This window comes from Pelodiscus sinensis, unplaced genomic scaffold, assembly GCF_049634645.1.
Source record: "Pelodiscus sinensis isolate JC-2024 unplaced genomic scaffold, ASM4963464v1 ctg92, whole genome shotgun sequence".
Lineage (NCBI taxonomy): Eukaryota > Metazoa > Chordata > Testudines > Trionychidae > Pelodiscus > Pelodiscus sinensis.
Window position 1 is genome coordinate 371,448 of NW_027465832.1, and position 23,471 is coordinate 394,918.

The 23,471-nt window shown below is 51.5% G+C and overlaps 1 protein-coding gene across 5 annotated transcripts in view; it reads right to left on the reverse strand.

Annotated features, from left to right (window-relative positions):
- Positions 1 to 12,899, reverse strand: part of LOC112544843 (protein phosphatase PTC7 homolog) — a 95,442-nt gene extending 82,543 nt beyond the window's left edge. For 2 of the 5 annotated variants that reach the window (XR_012898731.1, XM_075914700.1), the window contains exon 1: positions 12,399 to 12,895. Coding sequence is in view for 4 of the 5 variants with exons in the window: in XM_075914700.1 (XP_075770815.1) it covers positions 12,399 to 12,600 (202 nt within the window). In the remaining variant the exon portion in view is untranslated. Of the gene's footprint in view, positions 1 to 12,398 lie in introns of all 5 variants that reach the window. The other 3 variants (XM_075914699.1, XM_075914698.1, XM_075914697.1) reach the window with 3 other exon arrangements.
- Positions 12,900 to 23,471: the final 10,572 nt, after the last annotated feature.

Here is a 23,471-nt window from a genome sequence, read left to right on the forward strand (position 1 = left end):
TGTCTCTATCCGAGGCAGCGGTGCAGGGTGCCAGGCAGGAGCCGGTCCGTGAGAGGAGCCAGTTTAAATACCAGCTCCCCTCACAGACCAGGTGCCTGCAGCCACTGCTACCTCTGATAGAGGCAGTAGTACGGGGTGGCAGCAGTCCCTGTTTTTGGGGGGGGGGGGGGGGGGTCCAAGCTCCCCACAGACAGAGGCTGCTGAGGGAGGGAGGGAGGGAACAGGGGAAGCTGCCCTGAAGCAGACTCAGCCCACAGCAGGCCAGGCTGGCCGCAGACAGAGGTTGCTTCATGGCCACGGGGAGGTCCCAGTATTGTTTCCAGCATCTCCATTCCAAGCCCTCTTGCATTTGAACTGTCGCTCTTTTAAAATGCTGGTCTCCTGTTTTCAAGTTCTGTAGGGCTAGTACAGGCAGTCCCCGGGTTACATGGATCCGACTTACCCCGTTTGTAAGTAGGGATCCGATGTGAGGCAACCCCGCACTAGCTGCTTCCCCCCAGCAGACCAGGGAGACACGGGGCGGCTTTTCTCAGCTGACACCTCAGCTTGAGAATAAAGGACCGAGGGAAGTGAGGTGTGGGAGAATAAAACTGAGCTCTGGAGAAATGTTTGGCTAGAGTTTCCCCTACAATATGTACCAGTTCCGACTTACATACAAATTCAACTTAAGAACAAACCTACAGTCCCTATCTTGTACGTAACCCGGGGACTGCCGGTATCTCAATTTATTTAAAGATGACCCTTGTACCTTTAGTATTCTAGTAGAGTGGAATACTGTGGGTATTTCTATACTAGCACTTTTGTCAGTTAGGGGTGTGGGCAAAAAAAACCAAACCACACCTCAGACTAACAAGTGTCACTGAAAGCAGCAATGGTGCTTGATGGCAACAGGAGAGAGCTCTCCCAGCAGAGTGGCTACAGGGGAGTCAATACAAAGTTACACAAGGCAAAAAGTAGGGGTGAAGAACTTCAGCTTAATACACTAAAAAAACGAAGGGGTATTTGAGGAGAGTGAGGTCAGAACAGCAAGGGGATTTCAGCATAAATACTGGAAACAGAGAGGGCTGGAAAAGCGACACCGACATTCTGGGTCCAGTCTATTCAATATTGTCATATATAATTTAGACAATGGCATACAGAGTATACTTATAAAATGTGCAGAGGATACCAAACTTGAAGGGATGCAAGTGCTTTAAATGAATTAGAATTCACAATAATCTTGACAAACTGGAGGAATGGCCTGAATAGGATGAAATTCAGTACAGACAAATGCAAAGTATTGTACTTTGTACAAAGTACAATCAATTACAAAAAATACCAAGTGGGAAATGACTGCCTAGGAAAAAGGATCTGGGAATTATAAATGGATCACAAACTAAATCAATTAACAGTGTAATACTGATGCAAAAATCAGTGAGCAACCGTTTGGAATGTATTACCAGAAGTGTTGTAAACAAGATCTGAGAAGCAATTCTTCCACTCTACTCAGCATTGACAAGGCCTCAGCTGAAGTATTGTGTTTAGTTCTGGGCATTAGAAAGATGTGGACAAATTGAAGACGTCCAGAGAACAGTACTACAAGTTATTCGAGGCTTAGAAGACATGACCTACAAGGAAAGATTGAAACGCAATTGGCTTGTTTAATCTGGAGTAAGGATATTAAATTTAGATTAATCAACTAATTGAATCATTGATCGAATAGTCGATGCAAATCTATTAGTTGATAAGGGCACCGCTGCCTTTGAAATGTAGCAAGAGCCCTGCCGGCTCCTGCTACATTTGAAAGGCGGAAGCGCTGCCAGGTCCCGGCTGCACCCCTGCCTCCTGATGGTGCTGGGCGGAACCAGATTTTAAGCCGGCTCCCACCAGCACCGGCTCCTGCTCCCTGCCCCCTTGCTGCCTCTCTCTGACAGAGGCAACAATGGGGGGGGGGGGGGCTGAGGAAGTAACTAGTTAAATCGACAATCCGATGAGTATCCAATAAGCGTATGCCTAAGTAGTCGCTTACATCCCTAAAATGGAGAAGACTGAGGAGGTACATAAGTCTTCAAGCACATAAAATCTGCTACACATTTGAGAGAGTTTCGCCTGTTCAAGAACTCCTCCTAAATGGTAAGAGGTAGGACCACCAAATTAAGCATACAGCTTCCTCTTATCATGACTTAAAGTGAGGTAAAGTTTTGGTTGCGTCAGGACAATGGGATATGCCTGGAATAGGATTGCTTCTCATAAAACTTTCTAATGCCCAGAGAGAAACGAGGGTCAAAATCAGGATCTTAGATGCCTATATACAAATGCAAGAAGTATGCATAATAAGCAGGAAGAACTTGCCGTGCTAATAAATAAATACAATTATGACATTGTTGGCATCACAGAAACTTGGTGGGATAATACACATGATTGGAATGTTTGTATGAAGGGTACAGCTTGCTCAGGAAGGATAGACGGGGAAAAAAGGGAGGAGGTGTTGCCTTATACATTAAGAATGAACACACTTGGAGTGAGGTGGAGATGGACATAGGAGACGGAAATGTTGAGAGTCTCTGGGTTAGGCTAAAAGGGGTTAAAAAAAAACAAGGGTGATGTCATGCTAGGAGTCTACTACAGGCCACCTACCCAGGTGGAAGAAGTGGATGAGGCTTTTTTTAAAAAACTAACAATATCATCCAAAGTCCAAGATTTGGTGGTGATGGGGGACTTCAACTATCCAGATATATGTTGGGAAAATAACACAGTGGGGTACAGACTATCGAATAAGTTCTTGAACTGCATTGGAGACAGTTTTTTATTTCAGAAGGTTGAAAAAGCTACCGGGGGGAAGCTGTTCTACATTTGATCCCAACAAATAGGGAGGAACTAGTTGAGAATTTGAAAGTGGAAGGCAGCTTGGGTGAAAGTGATTATGAAATCATAGAGTTCACAATTCTAAGGAAGGGTAGAAGGGAGAACAGCAAAAGAAAGCTATCAGATTGGTATGACATGATTAGTTCTTTACAAATCCATGCTGGCTGTTCCCTATCACCTTGCCACCTTCCAAGTGTTTACAGATGATTTCCATAATTACTTGCTCCATTATCTTCCCTGGCACAGAAGTTAAACTAACTGATCAGTAGTTTCCTAGGTTGTTCTTGTGACGACGCGTTGGGGTCCCCCGCCTCCTGCACCCCCAAAATGGCATGAACAGACTCCGCCAGCCAGTAGAATAGAGGTGATTTATTGCTTCTCCAGGATACAGCACAGCACAGATGTCATCAGGTTACAGGGCAGGCCTAGGATGCCTCAGCCCCCCTTCATATGGGGCAGGGGTCTTGGCTTCTAAACCCCCCAGCCTGTTGCTGACGCTGCTTCCTCCATGCTCTCAGACAGAAACTAACTAATAACTCACTCTCCTCCAGCCCTGCCCCCCAGCCAGGGCAGCATCCACCTTCCTTTGTTCCTCTCCATGGGGGGTGGCTGGTCAGACAAGTTGAGACACCCTTTGCATAATGACTCATCCTGTTTTGCTGGGCCGTGGTACCAACTGCAGCCAGTGGGGGTTACCCCAGAGCCAGCAGCATAGAAACCAGCCAGGTACCCCCACTACATCACAGTTCTTATTTCCCTTTTTATAGATGGGCACTATATTTGCCCTTTTCCAGTCCTCTGGAATCTCTTGTGTCTCCCATGGATTTTCCAAAGATGATAGCTAGAGGCTCAGATGCATCCTAGAATACTCAAGGAGCTGATAGAGGAGGTATTTCATCAGGCCCTGGTGACTTGTAGGCATCTAACTTTTCTAGGTGATTTTTGACTTGCTCTTTTTTTTTTTAACCTTCTAAACCTACCCCCTTCCCACTAGCATTCACTATGTTAGGCATTCCTACATAGACTTCTTGGTGAAGACCGAAACAAAGAAGTCATTGAACTTCTCGGCCATTTCCAAGTTTCCTGTTACTGTTTCTCCCTCCTCACTGAGCAGCGGGCCTACCCTCTCCTTTTAGCCTAACCCAGAGACTCTCAACATTTCCGTCTCCTACGTCCATCTCCACCTCACTCCAAGTGTGTTGATTTTTAATATACAAGGCAACACCTCCTCCCTTTTTTCCCCGTCTATCCTTCCTGAGCAAGCTGTACCCTTCCATACAAACATTCCAATCATGTGTATTATCCCACCAAGTTTCTGTGATGCCAACAATGTCATAATTGTACTTATTTATTAGCACGGCCAGTTCTTCCTGCTTATTATGCATACTTCTCGCATTTGTATATAGGCATCTAAGATACTGATTTGACCTTGCCTCCCAGTTTTGCCCTGACCCTCCTTTCTCTCAGCCATTGTAGCCCACACTCCCTCCCATTTCCGACTTATCTCCCAGGTCTCCATGTTCTCCACGTACCTGTGGGCTTTGCTCACCTGTCCCCCTCGAACCTAGTTTAAACCCTCCTCACTAGGTTAGCCAGTCTGTGTCCAAATAGGGTCTTCCCCCTCCTCAAAAGGTGGACACCATCCCTGCTTAGCAGTCCTTCCTGGAATAGCATCCCGTGGTTGAGGAAGCCAAAGCCCTCCTGGCGACACCATCCTCACAGCCAGGCATTCACCTCCAGGATGCACCTGTCTCTGCCCAGGCCCCTACCTGCCACAGGAAGGATCGAAGCAAATACCACCTGCGCTCCAAACTCCTTCACCCGTACTCCCAGAGCCCTGTAGTCACTCTTGATCTGTTCAGTGTCACACCTCGCAGTATCGTTAGTGCCCACGTGGATGAGTAGCATGGGCCGGTAGTCAGAGGGCCGGATAATCCTCGACAATGCCTCCGTAACATCTCGGATATGGGCCCCCGGCAGGCAGCATACCTCCCGAGATGAAATGCCAGGGCGACAGATGGGCGCCTCCGTCCCCCTCAGAAGAGAGTCTCTGACCACCACTACCCTACGTTTCCTATTTGCAGTGGTGGCAGCAGACCTCCCAGCCTTGGGGGTATGGGGCTTCTCCTCCTCCAATGTAAGGGGCGATTCCTTATCTCCTGCCTGGCCATGTACTGGGGGATTAAAAGCCTGAGGGGAGCGGTGATTGGTGGGTTCCCGCAGGTGCCATTGTCCAGGTCCCGCCCAAGCCCATTGGCTGAAGCGGCCCTGAGGGACCCTCCCCTGCCGGCTTGCAGCTCCTGCACCACAAAAGGGCCTCGCCACGCTGTTCTGTTCTGCGTGGGGGTGGGGCTGTTGCTGCCTCACGGACGGACCCGACCAGCGTGGGGTTTGCTCCAGCTACTGAAGCACCTGCGTGGGCTGCCTGCTGCGGTGAGGGCGGGGCTCAAGCTTCCAAAGCGCCGCAGGCCCCAGGCTGCCGACCCTGCTCTAAGCAGGGCCGATGAGAGGTTTAACACACCAGCGCTGGCGCGGGGCCTATTAAAGCTCGGGGACCGGAGCAGCCGCCCCGCTCACCCTGCCCTATATCCACTGCTGACAGCAGCATTGCAGTGGGCTAGGAGGTGGGGTTGCTGGGCAGAGGCCGAGCCAAGGAAGAGAAGAGAGGAGGGGAGGGGCGGTAGTGAGGGTTGCAGGATAGTGGGCAGGGGCACACAGGCCGGGTGGGAGGGACAGCCAGTCAAGGGGGGGGGTTCAGAGGCAGGGGAGAGAACACAGGCGGGGCGGTGGGAGAGGGGGAGCTGCGGGAAGGGCACATAAGAGGGGGCATTGCCGACCGGGGGGGGGGGAGGGGGCACACTCTCAAAGGTGAAAAAGAGGCCCCCGGGCTTAGCCTCATCAGCCACCCCCCAGGAAGTACCTGGGGCTGCCCACGCAAAGCTCCCAGCGCTCTGGGGCCAGGCGCAGACTCTGAGCAGTCAGGCACGGGGTTCCCAGCTCAGGGCGGCCTCCACGGGGCTCCCCACCACCCTGCTCCTCCTGCGGGCCGAAATACCGCCCCAAGCACCTGCTTGGTTTGCTGGTGCCTGGAGCCGGCCCTGCCTTCCAGTCCTAGTATTCTATGAAAACCAAACAGAAAAAAAGAGACAGAATCACCAGGGCACGTGTCAAAAGGCTTGCTGGGGGCGCGTCCTTCCCCTTGTCCAGAACTGCTCCAACCCCAAACCTCCTACCCCACAGGCACTCTTTAGGCTGGGGGGGGGGGGGGGGGGGGGGATTGTCCTACAAATCATGGAGGAGGGAAACAGCCAGCAATGGCCCCATACATTAGTGAGCAAGGGAAGTGCACAGTTTGCTGCATTCCTCACTCTAGGTGTGGAGTGCAGGGTGCAGAGAAACCTGGACTTACCCAAACTGGGAAACATTCACCCCTCCTCCAGCTGTACCTACAGCAGCCATGGAGAGGCATTTCTCTCAGCAGCAGCTTGGGCAGGTGAGAAGGCTTGGGTAGTCTTCTCTCCCCAGGGCAGCCTGCATACTGAAAGCCTCATCTCATGCCCCCCACCCCACAGCAATAACTTAAATGAAGCATATACTAGGGGTGTTACTAAAGTAAACGTTATCTAATTGTGTAGCCGCAAACAATTTTATTGGTCACACAGTTACTAAAACACTTGCCAGGGGCAGGGCTGGCAGCCAGTGCGCTGCCAGGGAGCCCCCTGACCCCTTGCTGCCTTCCACAGAGGCAGGTGTGTGGGGGGCAGGCAGGAGCCACCTTAAAAGCCAGCTCTCCAAAAGCACTAGATCCCATGGAGCTGCCTGCCCCCCCCATTCTTGTGCTGCTGCCTCCAGCCCCCCTCTGCTGCTGTCTATCGAATGGGGAAGGCAGAGCTGGTACATGCGAAGACAGGAAACATAAGAAGGTCTGTCTGTGTGTATCTGCATGCCTCTGACTGAGGGGTCAGCTACCAGAGACAAGGGATGTGAAGGACTAGTCAACTATCCAATAAGCAAATGCTTATCGAGTCCCCCGCTGACCCCAGGCTGCATGCTGCGCTGCCACTTTGATATGTACAAGAGTCCCCACTGGGCTATGCGGACGTGCCTATCAACTGGTCGAGTAGTTGATGGAAATTCCATTGACTACTCGACTAGTAAATTAACCAATATTTAACATCCTTACCAGAGACTACAGCTCTTTTTTTCCCTCTTCAAGCTCTTTTGGGGCAAAAGAGCTTGAGGTACCCCTGGGGGTGGTTTCAAATGTTCACCCCTGTTTTTTTATGCATCAAAAAGCAGTTAATGGTGGCAGCAAATTCCACAAAATTTGGGTATTAGGATTTTGTGGGGGGAAGTTTTTGTACCTGTGCCTGTAGAGGCAAGGTTTTGAAACTCTTGCAGTCCCCCACTTTCTGCATTCAGCATGCCAGAGTAGGAAACAGCCTTGACACCCTTATTGGCTGGAATCTAGCCAATTAGGAGCAGTGGGCAGTGCCTGGAACCAGCATGAAAACAAGTGACCCCCCCGCCCCCCGCTTAAGCCGAGACCCTGTGCCCCAGCCCCCTCACTCACCACCTTCACCAAGACCCCCACACCCCCTCCACTCACCGCCCTGCCGAGACCCCTCTCTCTTGGCCAGACACCCTACCCCAGCCTGCTCCTGCACACTCCCTTGCTCCTGCAAACCCTGTCGGCCAGACACCCTATTCACCCCCAGCCAACTCCTCCACCCAGCCTTGCACCTGCCTCCTCCCCCACCAGCCAGATACCCTATTGCCAACCTGCTCCTGCACCCTATTTTCCATGCAGACCTTGCACCCTCAACCCCTCCTGCACCCCCATCCCTATCCCACACACTTAACCCCTCATTTTTGCCACCGTGCCCCCCCCCCCCCCACACCAGAGCCTAGAGGGCCAACAAAATCCACTAACCCTGGATCCCCAGAAGAGTTCATCTGGCCTGAGGCCTTGAACCTCAGCCCTCCCCATCTCTTCCCCCACCATGGGGCTGGAGCACCAGGGGAGTGAGATGTTTCAGTCTGGAAGCCACATTAGTGAAGGTTGGGGTGGTTTTGGAGGGTTTTTTGGTTTGGTTGGGTTTTTTTTTTTTTTTTTTTTTTTTTGCTTCTCGCTTGTGTGGTCTCCGACTGATTTTTCTGTGGGTGAGCGCCCCCCCCCCCCCCCCAAAAAAAAAAGGTTCCCGATCCCTACCATAAATAAAGAATGTTGAAACCTTTTGTGTTGGACATAATATGTTACTTTATTTAAAAATGAAGCCTGGCCAACAAGCCCCCAATTGGGGCCCAGCCCACATCTGGCTGCAGCATCATAACACTCCTGCACCCCCACACACCCAACCTTGTGCCCTGAGTCCATCATACACCCAAACACCCTGCCCGGAGCTCCTCATACACGTCAACCCAGACTCCAGCACCCTCACATACCCAACCCCCGCCATAAGATTGACAGAAGACATCGTGAATGCATGCATTAAGCTGGATTTGACCAGTTGTGATGTAAACTCTAAAGAAATGTGTGAAAAGATGCAACAGCAGAAGTCCCATTAAATAAAGTCTGTGAGCACAATGTTTCATCTATGCTATTATTAATCATGTCAATTATCAATAGTATTAAGTTGTATATTTTCAGTTATGCAAATAGGCATTCTTATACAGTTCTTTGTTGACCACTTGTTCTGAATTTTGATGTAGTTTGGCTCTTTGGTTTGAAAAGGTTGTTGATCCCTGGTCTAGATGATATTTAGTCATGCTCCTGTGCAGATGAATTATCAAGAGCCCTCCCAGTCCTGTATTTCCATGATTTCAAGCAGTATGGATTGAGACATTAAAAATTCATCCTGATTTCTAATGTCTGCAGAGCATGAAGTAATTCTTAAGTTATTGGTACATTTTAATGTTACAAAAGCAATAAAAGACCAACAAAGATGACTTCTTCTATAAATTCTATTAGTCTGCCAACAATTTTCTGTTTCACTTACCTGTAACATTTGGATTTGCAGCAAAGTCAAAATTCTGTGTTTGCATTAATTTTCATGGCAGCGTGGTGGCAATGACAAATTCAGTATTGTAATTCTCTGCTGAGCCCCGCAGGAAGATAAGATGTGCTGGGAAAAGAACAGCACATCTATATCATATCAGTGCTTTTTTTTGTTTGTTTGTTTTATAAACAAAACAAACAAAAAAAGGTGCCAGTACTCCAGGGGAAAAGCTGTTGAGCAAAAGAAACAAAAACCAAAACAAAAAAACCCCAAAAACCAGAACACCTGGTGGTGGGCCTGTCATTGTCCTAAGAGACACGGCCCCTTTAAGACGGCCTATTTTCATTACAGAGGTGCAGTACACTCTGTTCTTTCCAGGTAAGCTCTGACTGGACGGTGCCAGTACTGCCTACTGGGCAGTACCATAAAAAAAAAAAAAAAAAAAAACCAACCACACCACTTTATGGTATGGCTACCATACGTGGTACAACAAAATGAAGAGTCAGGGAGTAGAGACGTGCCTTCTTCCTTTCACTCACACACAGACACAGACCACACACAGACACCGTGCCAAGTTCACCTATCTGGAAAACAATTATCAGAGGGGTAGCCGTGTTAGTCTGAATGATTTCTTTGCTTCAGTCTTCACGGCTGAGGATGTTAGGGAGATTCCCAAAACCTGCACTGTCCTTTGTGGGTGATGAATCTGAGGAACTGTCCCGGAATTGAAGTTGTCATTAGAGGTGGTTTGGGAACAAATTGAAAAAAAACTTAACGTGAACAAATCACCGGGACCGGATGGCATTCAGCCAAGGGGTTCTGAAAGAACTCAAATGGGAAATTGCGGAACTAGTAACTCTGGCTTGTTGCTATGGATAAGAGGGAAGGTCCTTTCATGGACTGAGAACTGGTTAAAAGACAGGAAACAAAGGGTAGGATAAATGGTAAATTCTCAGAACGGAGAGGGGTAACTGGTGGTGTCCCCCAAGGGTCAGTCCTAGGACCAATCCTTTTCAACTTATTCATAAATGATCTAGAGAAGGGGTAAGCAGAAAGGTGGCAAAGTTTGAGGACGATACTAAACTGTTCAAGATAGTCAAGACCAAAGCAGAGTGTGAAGAACTTCAAAAAGATCTCACCAAACTGAGTGACTGGGCAACAAAAAGGCAAATGAAATTTAATGTGGATAAGTGTAAAGTAACACACACTGGAAAAAATAACCCCAACTATACATACAATATGATGGGGGCTAATTTAACTACAACTAATCAGGAAAGAGATCTTGGAGTTATCGTGGATAGTTCCCTGAAAACGTCCACGCAGTGTGCAGCGGCAGTCAAAAAAAGCCAATAGGATGCTAGGAATTATTAAAAAAGGGATAGAAAGTAAGACGAAGAGTATCTTAGTGCCCCTGTATAGAACTATAGTACGCCCACATCTTGAATACTGTGTACAGATGTGGTCTCCTCACCTCAAAAAAAAGATATTTTGGCATTAGAATAGGTTCAGAAAAGAGCAACACAAATGATTAGGAGTTTGGAATGGGTCCCGTATGAGGAGAGGCTAAAGAGACTGGGACTTTTCAGTTTAGAAAAGAGGAGACTGAGGGGTGATATGATTTTATATACCTCTATCATGAGTGGTGTGGAGAGGGTGAATAAAGAAAAGTTATTTACTTGTTCCCATAATATAAGAACTAGAGGACACCAAATGAAATGAATGGGTGGCAGGTTTAAAATTAATAAAAGAAAGTTCTTCACACAGCCAACCTGTGGAACTCCTTGCCAGAGGAGGCTGTGAAGAGCTAGATAATTTCATGGAGGTTAGGTGCATAAAAGACTATTAGCCAGAGGGTAAGTAATGGTGTCCCTGGCCTCTGTTTGTCAAAGGGTGGAGAAGGATAGTAGGAGACAAATTGCTTGATCATTGTCTTCGGTCCACCCCCTCAGGTGTACCTGGTACTGGCCACTGTCACTAGACAGGATATTGGGCTAGATGGACCTTTCGTCTGACCCAGTACGGCCTTTCTTATGCGTGTGCATAAACAACGAGAAGTCCTGTGGCACCTTATAGACTAAGAGATTTATTGGAGCATAAGCTTTCATGGGTAAAGACCCACTTCAGCAGATGCATCATAAGGTGCCAGAGGATTTCGTGTTTATCTGGAAGACAAGTTTCCCCAGGTGCTTCATTTGTGCGGAGCTTGAACACTGAACATTCGGTCATCCATCAGCAGTGGAGTTGTACAATAAGTTGTACAAACAACCAATAAGGGTAACGGTCACAGTACAGAAGTCTGGCAGCTACTTTTAATGGGAAAAAATAGTCAAAACAAACGTCGTGGAAAAGATTGCAAAGTACTGAACACACCCATGACCCATGTCTCCTGAACAGCCACAGTATCATCCATGGCTCCCTTAAAGGTGAATGGCAACATTATTTCCTATCACCAACTTACATGTATGAGAGGGGTAGCTGTGTTAGTGTGCATCTGCAGAAGTGATGAGGAGTCCTGTGGCACCTTATAGAGTAACTGAAGTGTTGGAGCATAAGCTTTTGTGGGCAAAGACCCACTTCATGCATCTGACGAAGTGGGTCTTTGCCCACAAAAGCTTATGCTCAAACACTTCAGTTATAGAGTGACTAAGGTGCCACAGGACTCCTCGCTGCTTTTGCAACTTAAATGTGTTTCTGAACTAATGTTTTGGTCGTACCATGTAATCAGGTTATCACTGAAGTGCCACATTCTGAAGTATTACCAATATCACAAAGTTATGACATATTCCAACACAAGCCCACTATTGTGGCCTAATAAGGCTAAAAATTTATTAAGATATTTTTAGTACTATAAAGTTACAGTGCAAACCTGTTTCAACTGCTGAAAAGCTCAACTGCTGAACTTTTCTGATTTAAAAAAAAAAGTCAACTTTAACCATGTCTGGAGAAGGTAATGTATGTCCACAATACAGCTATTTACACCCTGACAATTACCCAAAGTGAGTCTCTGCTCATGATGACATTTCAATTAGCATAGTCCTATGTATAAATCAAAACTGCTACACTGTGTAATCAAGGTAAACCAGGTGCTGAAAGTGAAAGGTGACACTTAAAACCCATCTCAATGTCACTTTGCCTTTCAAGTGACAGGGATATAGTGTGTCTTGAAAACAGGAAGTATCTCTTTCAATGAGTCTGTTAAAGGTATTTACACCACTGAAGTTGTAACCACTGACACAAAAGAGAGCTACCTTTGTGCTTTTAACACACAACAGGCCTTGCAATTATAAAATAGATCCCAAAGGCTGGGCCTAATTATCCAGCAGCCACTCCACTCCCCCAAGGCCTTCTCCGGGCTAGGAACGGCAGTACCTGCCAGCCCCTGCATGAAACCATGTACAAAAAAGAGTATTTGCCAAGAGATTTAAGTTTTGGTGTCCATAGCGCAAGTGACTCCGGCATTCGGGGGGGGGGGGGGGGGGGGGGCGCGGCATTGCAGAACCTGGGCCATGCTGGCAGTGGGGAAGGAGGTCAGGGGCAGGTTCTGCAGGCACTTACCGAGCACATCGGCTGACCGGTGCCTAGCCACGAAGCAGGCGTCATCCCCGTAGCACATGCCTTTCTTGAGGATGCCCTTGCGGAAGTCTTTGCCGAAGCCGCAGCTAGCGGTCATCAGGCTGTAATCGCGGGAGTCCGTTTGCGAGAGGCCGCCCAAGACGGCCCGGGCCATCACCCGGCCATAGGACAGCAACGAGAACATGGCGCGGGCAACCCAGCAGCCAGCACGAAGGGGGCCGAGATCACTTGAGCTACAGCAGCCCGCTCCAGCTTCTCCCTGCTACCGAACCAGGCTGCCCCTCTGCGCCAGCGTCCTGACCCCCGCGCCTCCCCGGGCCTCAGAACCGAGTCCTCCCTTACAACCGGATCCCCCTTCGTCCCTTTCTGCGCCCCGCCACCATCTTCCGTTAACACGCTTCGGAGTTCAAGCCTGGACAGCAGCGACGACTACGGGGAGAGAGTGAGGTCAACTCCGCCCCTAGTTCAGAACCCGCTTCGCAGGCTAGGGCCACGCCCACAGCATCCGGGACCTCCCTATGAACTCGCAAAATATACAGGCGTCCTACTGGGTCTCCATTGGCTGCCGTCCTCAATGTATTTGCATAAAAAGCAACCAATATGTCCGCGACTCCCATAGGCTCTGTTTCTAAAGAGGATTTGTACCCCAACTATGCCACAGACGTACAGACTACAACTACCAGGTACAATACATGAAAAGTGCTCCTCTTGGTCAATGGTCTGGCACAGTCTCCTCGAATGTGTAGTTCCCCATAGACCTTGACCAATCAGGGCCTGGGAGCGGAGAGCACGTAAAGTCTTTCATTTCCTGTCCCCAGCCTGCCAGGGGTGCACAGCAGCTAAAGACACACACCAGCTGCCATGCGCTCCCTCACGCACAGACATTGATTAGCTTGCGGGTAGTGGAGCATGTGAGGTTTTATCTCGCTAGGTGCCTACACCAGGGGTTCCCAACCTCTTTCATGCTCCGCGCCCCCTTGACAAACTTCTCGTATCCCCTGGGGGTACACATACCCCAGGTTGGGAACCCCTGGTCTAGACAGAACCAATAGTTGTTTAAAAGAGCTGGGCTATGTCTACATTGGCGGGTTCTTGCGGAAGAACCCACAGAGCATCCACACACCCCACCCACTCTTGCACAAGAAGATTTACAGTAAAGCAACCGAACAGAGGCCTTCTTCCACAAGAAGGCAGTGTGGATGGACAACACTTTTTATTTCAGAAGGTTGAGAAAGCTACAGGGGAGGGGAAGCTGTTCTAGATTTGATCCTAACAAACACGGAGGAACTGGTTGAGAATTTGAAAGTGGAAGGCAGCTTGGGTGAAAGTGATCATGAAATCATAGAGTTCACAATTCTAAGGAAGGGTAGAAGGGAGAACAGCAAAATAGAGACAATGGATTTCGGGAAGGTGGATTTTGGTAAGCTCAGAGAGCTGATAGGTAAGGTCCCATGGGAATCGAGACTGAGAGGAAAAACAACTGAGGAGAGTTGGCAGTTTTTCAAAGGGACATGGTTAAGGGCCCAAAAGCAAGCTATTCCGCTGTGTAGGAAAGATAGAAAATATGGCAAAAGACCGCCTTGGCTTAACCAAAAGATCTTGCATGATCTAAAAATAACAAATGAGTCCTATCAAAAATGGAAAGTAGGACAAATTACAAAGGATGAATATAGGCAAACAGCACAGGAATGAAGGGGCAAGATTAGAAAGGCAAAGGCACAAAATGAGCTCAAACTAGCTATGGGAATAAAGGGAAACAAGAAGACTTTTTATAAACACGTTAGAAGCAAGTGGAAGACCAAGGACAGGGTAGGCCCGCTGTTCAGTGAGGAGGGAGAAACAGTAACAGGAAACTTGGAACTGGCAGAGATGCTTAATGACTTCTTTGTTTCAGTCTTCACCGAGAAGTCTGAAGGAATGGCTAACACAGTGAATGCTAGTGGGAAGGGGGTAGGTTTAGAAGCTAAAATAAAAAAGAACAAGTTAAAAATCACCTAGAAATGTTAGATGCCTGCAAGTCACCAGGGCCTGATGAAATGCATCCTAGAATACTCAAGGAGCTGATAGAGGAGCTATCTGAGCCTCTAGCTATCATCTTTGGAAAATCATGGGAGACAGGAGAGATTCCAGAAGACTGGAAAAGGGCAAATCTAGTGCCCATTTATAAAAAGGGAAATAAGAACAACCCAGGAAACTACAGACCAGTTAGTTTAACTTCTGTGACAGGGAAGATAATGGAGCAAGTAATTAAGGAAATCATCTGTAAACACTTGGAAGGTGGCAAGGTGATAGGAAACAGCCAGCATGGATTTGTAAAGAACAAATCATGTCAAACCAATCCGATAGCTTTCTTTGGTAGGACAATGAGTCTTGTGGATAAGGGAGAAGCGGTGGACGTGGTATACCTAGACTTTAGTAAGGCGTTTGATACGGTCTCGCATGATATTCTTATCAATAAACTAGGCAAATACAACTTAGATGGGGCTACTAGAAGGTGGGTACATAACTGGCTGGATAAGCCTTCTCAGAACGTAGTTATTAACGGTTTACAATCCTGCTGGAAAGGCATAACAAGTGGGGTTCCGCAGGGGTCTGTTTTGGGACCGGCTCTGTTCAAAATTTTCATCAACGATTCAGATATTGGCATAGAAAGTACGCTTATTAAGTTTGCAGATGATACCAAGCTGGGAGGGGTTGCAACTGCTCTGGAGGATAGGGTCATAATTCAAAATGACCTGGACAAATTGGAGAAATGGTCTGAGGTAAACAGGATGAAGTTTAATAAAGACAAATGCAAAGTGCTCCACTTAGGAAGGAACAATCAGTTTCACACATACAGAATGGGAAGCGACTGTCTAGGAAGGAGTACGGCAGAAAGGGATCTAGGGGTTATAGTGGACCACAAGCTGAATATGAGTCAGCAGTGTGATGCTGTTGCAAAGAAAGCAAACATGATTCTGGGATGCATTAACAGGTGTGTTGTGAGCAAGACACGAGGAGTCATTCTTCCGCTCTACTCTGCGCTGGTTAGGCCTCAGTGGACTATTATGTCCAGTTCTGAGCACCACATTTCAAGAAAGATGTGGAGAAATTGGAGACAGGCCAGAGAAGAGCAACAAGAATGATTAAAGGTCTAGAGAACATGACCTATGAAGGAAGGCTGAAAGAATTGGGCTTGTTTAGTTTGGAAAAGAGAAGATTGAGGGGAGGGACATGATAGCAGTTTTCAGGTATCTAAAAGGGTGTCATAAGGGGGAGGGAGAAAACTTGTTCATCTTGGCCTCTGAGGATAGAACAAGAAGTAATGGTCTTAAACTGCAGCAAGGGAGGTTTAGGTTGGACATTAGGAAAAACTTCCTAACTGTCAGGGTGGTCAAACACTGGAATAAATTGCCCAGGGTGGTTGTGGAATCCCCATCTCTGGAGATATTTAAGAGTAGGTTAGATAAATGTCTATCAGGGATGGTCTAGACAGTATTTGATCCTGCCATGAGGACAGGGGACTGGACTCGATGACCTCTCAAGGTCCCTTCCAGTCCTAGTATTCTATGATTCTATGATGCTAAGAAGCCCCGATGGTTAAAATGGCCATCACAGCTTTCTTGCGCAAGAAAGCGTCCACACTGCCATGGATGGTCTTGCGCAAATGCACATGGCAGTATGGATGTGCTCTTGCACTGACCTTTTGCACAAGACTCTTGCGCAAGAAGCGTGCAGTGTAGACGTAGCCTTGAAGTATTGAATAGAGGACATTCATCGAAAAGTTTGCGTGATGAAACAGCTCAATTATCTGATCACTTGCCGAGTTGTGGGGTGTGATGGGGTGTATCCATCAGCTTCAGTGCGGGGTTGAGTTACACTGGCTGAGAGGGCCCCACCCCCACAGCCCTGCTGGACATGCTCCAACTGGAGACAGATGATAAAGGCTTCTGGAGCAGCTCAATCTGGGCTAACTGCTGAAGGGGAACGATACGCTGGCGCAGAGCCAGGGGAGGAAGTGCTTCTGGACCAAACAGCACCAGCTAAGCCAAGAGGGGCTACAAGAGAAGCCAGAGGATTTGAGCGTGAGGATGGAGAGAGCGTCTGATGAGTCCCGGTACGAAGTAGCCCAGGGCGGGGAATTGCCCTGTGCGCTCAGTGTGCTGTGGCAGGATTCCCCGCTGAGCAACCAGTGGATCATGCTACTGCCAACAGGGGCCTGGGCTGGGACGTGGTGGAGAAGGAGGGCCTGGGTCCCCCTACCCCTCCTTACATACCCCTGTGTGGGGGAGTTTTCCCAGTGTTTATGGACATAGGCTGCTGGACTGTATTACCCTGAATAGAGGGGCTGGGGTATAGACTGGGGCCGTTGAGCCATCCTGTAAAAACTCTATGGCTGTTATGTCACTCCTGCAAGGAGAATAAGCTCGAGGGGCCTCCAAGGGCTTGTCACCCCTCAACATAGGGATACCACAACTGCTGCAAAAGTTGAACAAGTGGACTCTGAAGTGGCAATGGAACTACAAAATGTTGGCAATTTTGTCAAACTAAGGAAAGAAACCTACCCTGAAGACATTGCATCATGGCCAAAATCTATGTCATTGGTGTCAGGGCTGTTCCCCACTCTGGCACTCAGAGTGCAGAAGATGGCGGCCTGCAAAGGACTCAAAACCTTGCCTCTACAGACACAGGTTATCAAAAGCTTCCCCAAAAAATCTGTGTATTGTGATTCGGGGGGGGGGGGGGGATTTGCTGCCACCATCAAGTGTTTTTTTTATCCCTAAAACTGGGGGTTAACACATGAAATCAGCCCCAGGGGTACCCCAAGCTCTTTTGCCCCAAAAGAGCTTGCAAAAAGAAAGAGAAAAACAAGCTGCAGTCTCTGGTAGCTGACCCCTCAGTCAGAGGCATGCAGATACACACAGACAGACCTTCCAGTACACAAAAATCAAATCATCACCTTAAAGAAGTGTTTTTTATTACAAAATAAAAGAGAAGCTTGCAAACAGGTGAGTGCTAACACGTAGTTTAGAGAGGGAGTTCTCCAGGTAAAGGAGAAGCAGATACAGGACTCTTGAGGGAAGTGGCTATCTGCAGTGTGTGTTGTGTTTGGGGCTTTCTTGCTGTGTGCTGAGCTTGTGTTTGAGAGTGAGGGTTTTTTTTTCCTTCTAGCTACGTCTACACTGGCATGAATTTCCGGAAATGCTTAAAACGGAATACATTCCGTTTTCAGCTTTTCCGGAAAAGGAGCGTCTACATTGGCCACGGAGTTTCCGTGATAACGATGCGCTTTTCCGGAAAAGCAAAAAGCCCGGAACCATTTTGAAAAGGGCAAAGGCCACCAGACCTTTCCGGGGGCGGGGCCGGAGCTCCGTCCAGACGCGTGGTTAAAGGGGTCTCGCCGGGCAGCCGTTGGTCTCGTGCTCCCGTGCCTTGTGACCTCTGCCAGAGACTGGCACCCTTCACAGGGTCGGTGGTTGCCCTGTGAGTTTTGGGGACACCACCCTTTGGCCCCCCACCAGCTTTTCCTGGCATTTTATTTTTTCTGCTCTGCACTGTCTGCTATGGAGCCGTGGGTTGCCATGTACCTGCTCGGGCCCCTGTTAGACCTGTACAGGTGCCTGGAGCTCGTGCTGCAGGCTGGTGCCCTGGTGTTCATGTACCAGGAGGCAGAGATTGCCTTGGACTCCCTCACCAGGGAGGTCCTGGCAACCGCGTGGCATCAGCACCCGACGATAGACCGGCCCATTTGGACTTTGGAAACGAGCACCGACTGGTGGGACCGTGTGGTCCTCGGACGATGGGACGACTACCAGTGGGTCCGGAATTTTCGGATGAGGAAGCAGACCTTCTTGATGCTGTGCACCTGGCTGACCCCCGCGCTGCAGAGAACCGCCACCCGGCTGCGGGCACCCATCCCCGTCAACAAGAGGGTTGCCATCGCGCTGTGGAAGCTGGCCACACCGGACAGCTACCGCTCGGTGGCACACCAGTTCGGGGTGGGAAGATCCACCGTTGGCGTGATCGTCATCCAGGTAAGTCCCAGGTGGAGTGAGATGGGGGGAGGGTGCTCCACTCCAGGCCCAGGGACACCCAAGACTCCAGGCTGGGTCGCTCAGGGGTTTCGACCGTCCCTCCCTTGCACCGGCCCACTGGTGAGGGGGGGCGTGGGGCGTGGGGCGAGGGGGGCCCTGGGTGTGTGTGTGTGTGTGTGTGTGTGTGTGTGTGTGTGGACGGACAGAGGGAATCAAGGGGGGGACCCAAGGGAGCGCACACTCACCCCTGACTGTATGTAATGTGTTCCCTTGTGTTTCTCTGCACCCTTCTGCAGGTCGTCCACGCCATCAACGACGTCCTGCTGCCAAGAATCATCCGCCTGCGCGACGTCGATGAGACCATGGCCGGCTTCGCTGCCCTCGGGTTCCCCAACTGCGGGGGAGCCCTGGACGCCACCCACATCGCCATCCGGGCCCCGGAGCATCGAGCAGCCCACTTTATGAACAGAAAGGGGTACTGCTCCATCGTCCTGCAAGCCCTCGTGGATCACCGGGGTCGCTTCCTGGACATCTACGGCGGCTGGTCCGGCCGGGCACACGACGCCCGCATCCTCCGGAACTCAGGACTATTTCAGAGGTTGGAGGCGGGCACCTACTTCCCCCGGCGGGACTTGACTGTCGGGAATGTGCCGATGCCCATCTGCATCGTCGGGGATGCAGCCTACCCCCTGATGCCCTGGCTCATGCGGCCCTACACGGGGCAGCCGGACCAGAACCGGGCCCGGTTCAACGACCGCCTCAACCGGGCCCGAAACCCAGTGGAGTTGGCGTTTGGACGGTTAAAAGCCCGCTTCCGTTGTTTGCTCACCCGTCTCGACATGGGTGAGCAGAATGCAACGGAAGTGCTGGCCGCGTGCTGCGTGCTCCACAATATTGTGGAGCGCAGTGGGGAGGCCTTCCTCCCTGCATGGGTGGCAGCTGAGGCACAGACCTTGGACCAGCCCGACACAGCTGCCATCCGCCAGGCGCGCCAGGAGGCGGTGCGCATTAGAGAGGCCCTGGTGGACATGTTTGCCCAAGCCCCGTAGCAGGGTCGCTTGGGTCACCCCAGAGTACTCCGTCCCAGCTCCTACCCTTCCCCACCTCCTCCCCTTACCTCCCCCCCCCAATAGTATAGTAAAGCGTCGGGTCACAGCACATCGCGGCCGTCATCGAGTCTGTTCGTCGGGTGCGTCGGGTGTAGTTAGGGTTTTTCTTTTAAGTTAGGCTAGGGTTTAGGCCACCATCGCCGTCCTGAGGAACAGCCAACAGGATTTGGGACTTGTGTGGAAGGCTTACATCAGTGCCATCTTCAATGGATCTCCTGGCTGTTCCTCTCCTGAGGCCCGGAAGGCCCAAAGGACTGACATGGCCAGGAACACCACAGTCATCCGTCGAGGGATCTCCTGGCTGTTCCTCTCCTGAGGCCCGGAAGGCCCAAAGGACTGACATGGCCAGCAACACCACAGTCATCCGTCGAGGGATCTCCTGGCTGTTCCTCTCCTGAGGCCCGGAAGGCCCAAAGGACTGACATGGCCAGCAACACCACAGTCATCCGTCGAGGGATCTCCTGGCTGTTCCTCTCCTGAGGCCCGGAAGGCCCAAAGGACTGACATGGCCAGCAACACCACAGTCATCCGTCGAGGGATCTCCTGGCTGTTCCTCTCCTGAGGCCCGGAAGGCCCAAAGGACTGACATGGCCAGCAACACCACAGTCATCCGTCGAGGGATCTCCTGGCTGTTCCTCTCCTGAGGCCCGGAAGGACCAAAGGATCGAGGTGGCCAGCAACACCACAGTCATCCGTCGAGGGATCTCCTGGCTGTTCCTCTCCTGAGGCCCGGAAGGACCAAAGGATCGAGGTGGCCAGCAACACCACAATCATCCGTCGAGGGATCTCCTGGCTGTTCCTCTCCTGAGGCCCGGAAGGACCAAAGGATCGAGGTGGCCAGCAACACCACAATCGTCCTCCCTGCGCCTAACTTATGTTTTTGAATCTGTACTGTACTGCATATTGTAACCATTTTTTTCTGCTTGTTTGTTGCTATGTAAATATAGTTTCTGGTTTACATCTTTACTGAAAAGTCTCAGTATTTCTTTATGCGCCGCGAACCAATGACCACTGAAAAAGCCCCCCCCCCCCCCCCCCCGGTGATAGAGTCATGAATTTGTTGTCCACAGTTGTAACCCTCTTAAATTGAAGTGGCTAATTGGCATCTCACATAATTTCTGTACAGTTACTAGAGGAACACAATAACCACACAAGATTGAAATGAAAACAGAACTTTTTATTTACAAAGGAGGGGGGGGGAGCTTTAACTGCGAGAAGGACGGGGGGGGACCTTTAACTGGGAGAAGGAGGGGGGGGACCTTTAACTGGGAGAAGGAGGGGGGGACTTTAACTGGGAGAAGGAGGGAGGGGCAGTTACTGGGACGGGTGGCCCCTGCGAGCGCCCCTCTGGGGGCGGACCTGCCCACGCTGGGCAGACCGCGTTGGGGCAGCCTGCACGCTGAGGTGCCCACGAGTAGGAGCACGAGTAGAAGCACGAGTAGGAGCACGAGTAGGAGCACGGTCTTCAGGGTCAGGAGCAGGAGCATGAGCAGGGTCAGGGTCAGGAGCAGGAGCACGGTCAGGGTCAGGGGCAGGAGCAGGAGCATGAGCAGGGTCAGGAGCAGGAGCACGGTCAGGGTCAGGGGCAGGAGCATGAGCAGGAGCAGGGAGAGGAGCAGGAGCTGGGAGAGGAGCAGGGATAGGAGGGGGCATGGGCTGTGCTCCGGGAGGGGTGGCGGGGGCATGCGGTCCGGCCATGCCATAGTGGATGGCATGTATTAAATGTGCCGTCAGGGTGCCCATTGTGGCACGCATCTCGCGGCATTCCTCCAGGAACGCAGCCCATCCCGCCTGCCGCCACTCCTGGTCCCCCTGCACACGCTCCGCAATGGAGGTCTGGATCCCCTCCACCGCGGTGACATGACGCCAAAGCAGCTGGTCCCGGTGTCGGAGCCTGGTCCTCCGGGCTTGGGCAGCTGGGGGTGCCGCTGCTGCTGGAGTCGCGGGTCTGGTGCTGGGTCCCGCTGCAGGGAAGAGAAGAAAGGACGGGTCAGTCAGGCAGGCCATCCACTGTCCCCACACCTCCATGCCCTCCACCCCAGAGCCCCAGGTGACCGCACAGTTGTGGCTTGGGCCCACTCAGTTCCCCTCCTGCTCCCGGGGGGTGTTGTATGTTGGCAAGAAGGACCACCCCTGGGAGTAGGGTCCTCCCTGCAGTATTGTAAGCACCGGTCTGTATCCTGGCTCCGTGCAGGGCAGGAGGGTGCTTGTGCTGCGTTCACCTGTGGAACTCCCTGCCGGTGGACACTGTGAAAAGCTTAGGGCTAATCACTGGTGTTTGACAGGGAGCGAGATGCATCCCCACGCAGTGCCTGGGAGCACACCTGTCAGTGGCGGTCTGGGCTCTCAGATCCCATTGCGTGCGATATCTCCTGGTCAGAACCAGAAGGGTGACTGGGTGGGGGGATGTCCCATCCTTGCAGCAAAACTCAGGGGCCCATCTCCCTCCCACTATCCCTCCCGCAAGCCTGGTAGCCCAGGGACAGGTGTGGCCGCAGTGGGGACTTCCCTCGGGGAACCTGCCAAGGCACTGGGAGCAGGTGAGCGGCTCGGTGGCGGTCCACGGTCACGGGACTGTGACGCTGCACTTATCCCAGGAGCAGCTGGCTGTGCCTCACAGCCAGGCCTGAGACAGTGTGCCATTCCCTGTGCTGCACCCCTTGGTGGAGCAGCAGGCTCTGGGCTGAGTCCCTCGGGCCCTGGCCGGTTCCAGCCGGCATCCACCCTTCCCCCTGATCCCGCTGAAATGTGTGTGAGAAGCACGGTCCCAGCCGTGCCCGCAGCTGCCTGCCACGGCCACCTGCCGCTCAGTCACCAGGCTGCACGTGGTTGCACGTGCTGCTAACTGCTGCATGCTATGCAGCGTGCAGCTCACGTGGCCTGAGTGACATGCTCTCCCCTTCCCCCCTCCGGACACCTGGGTCTCGCTCCCCCCCGCCCTCCGCCCCCCGCCCTTTGGGAGTGTAACCTTCAAAGACTCACCAGTGGGTTCCTCCCCGGCCACAGAGGAGCTGCTGGAGGGGGCCTGCTGGGTGGCAACGCTGGCCTCCTCTCCCGAAGCGCCGCCGCTCTCGTCTTCCTCCTCCGGTTCGGTGGGACGAATGATCGGGGGGTGCTGGCAGGTGTCAACGGGGACAGCTGGGCCTTGCGGGGCTGGCTCGCCCAAAAATGAGTTCAGCCGCTCAAAATAGGGGCAGGCATCAGGTCCTGCTCCCCTCCCCTCCGTGGCCCGCACGTACCCCAGCCGCAACTCCTTGACCTTCGAGCGGACCTGCTCGCAGTTGCGGCTGGGGTGCCCTTGCTGGGCCAGGTTCCGGGCCATCCGGGTGTACAGCTCAGCATTCCGGCGGCGGGACTGGAGGTCATGGAGACCCTCCTCCTCCTCCCACAGGTCCAGGAGGGCCTCCAGCTCCCTGGGGGTCCAGGATGGGGCCCTGCGCTTCCGGCCCCTGGGGGCTTCCTCCTCTGCCCCGGGTGATGGTGGCTGACCACCTCGAGCTGCCATGCCTCCGCTGAGGTGGCTGGGCAGCACACTTGCCACGTGACAGAGCTAGGAAGGGAGGTCTCTGAGGGCCTCCTGCCACGTGCGGCCAGTAGTGTGCGGGCTCTTTAAGCCCTCGGGTAATGCGGAAGTCCGTGGCTTCTACGGGGTCTCCCGCCGTCCAAACCGCTTTTTTACGTTTCTTCTGCTTTTCCGGAAAAGCTGTCTACACTGGCCCTTTTCCGGAAAAGCTTTTCTGGAAAAAGGACTTATGCCTGAGCGGGAGCATCGTACAGTTTCCGGAATAGCGGCTGATTTTGTACAGTACAGCATCGTTGCTTTTCCGGAAATTCAAGGGCCAGTGTAGACAGCTCGCGGCTTATTCCGGAAAAGCGGCTGATTTTCCGGAATAAGTGGCCCAGTGTAGACACACCTTCTGTGTTTGAGAGTG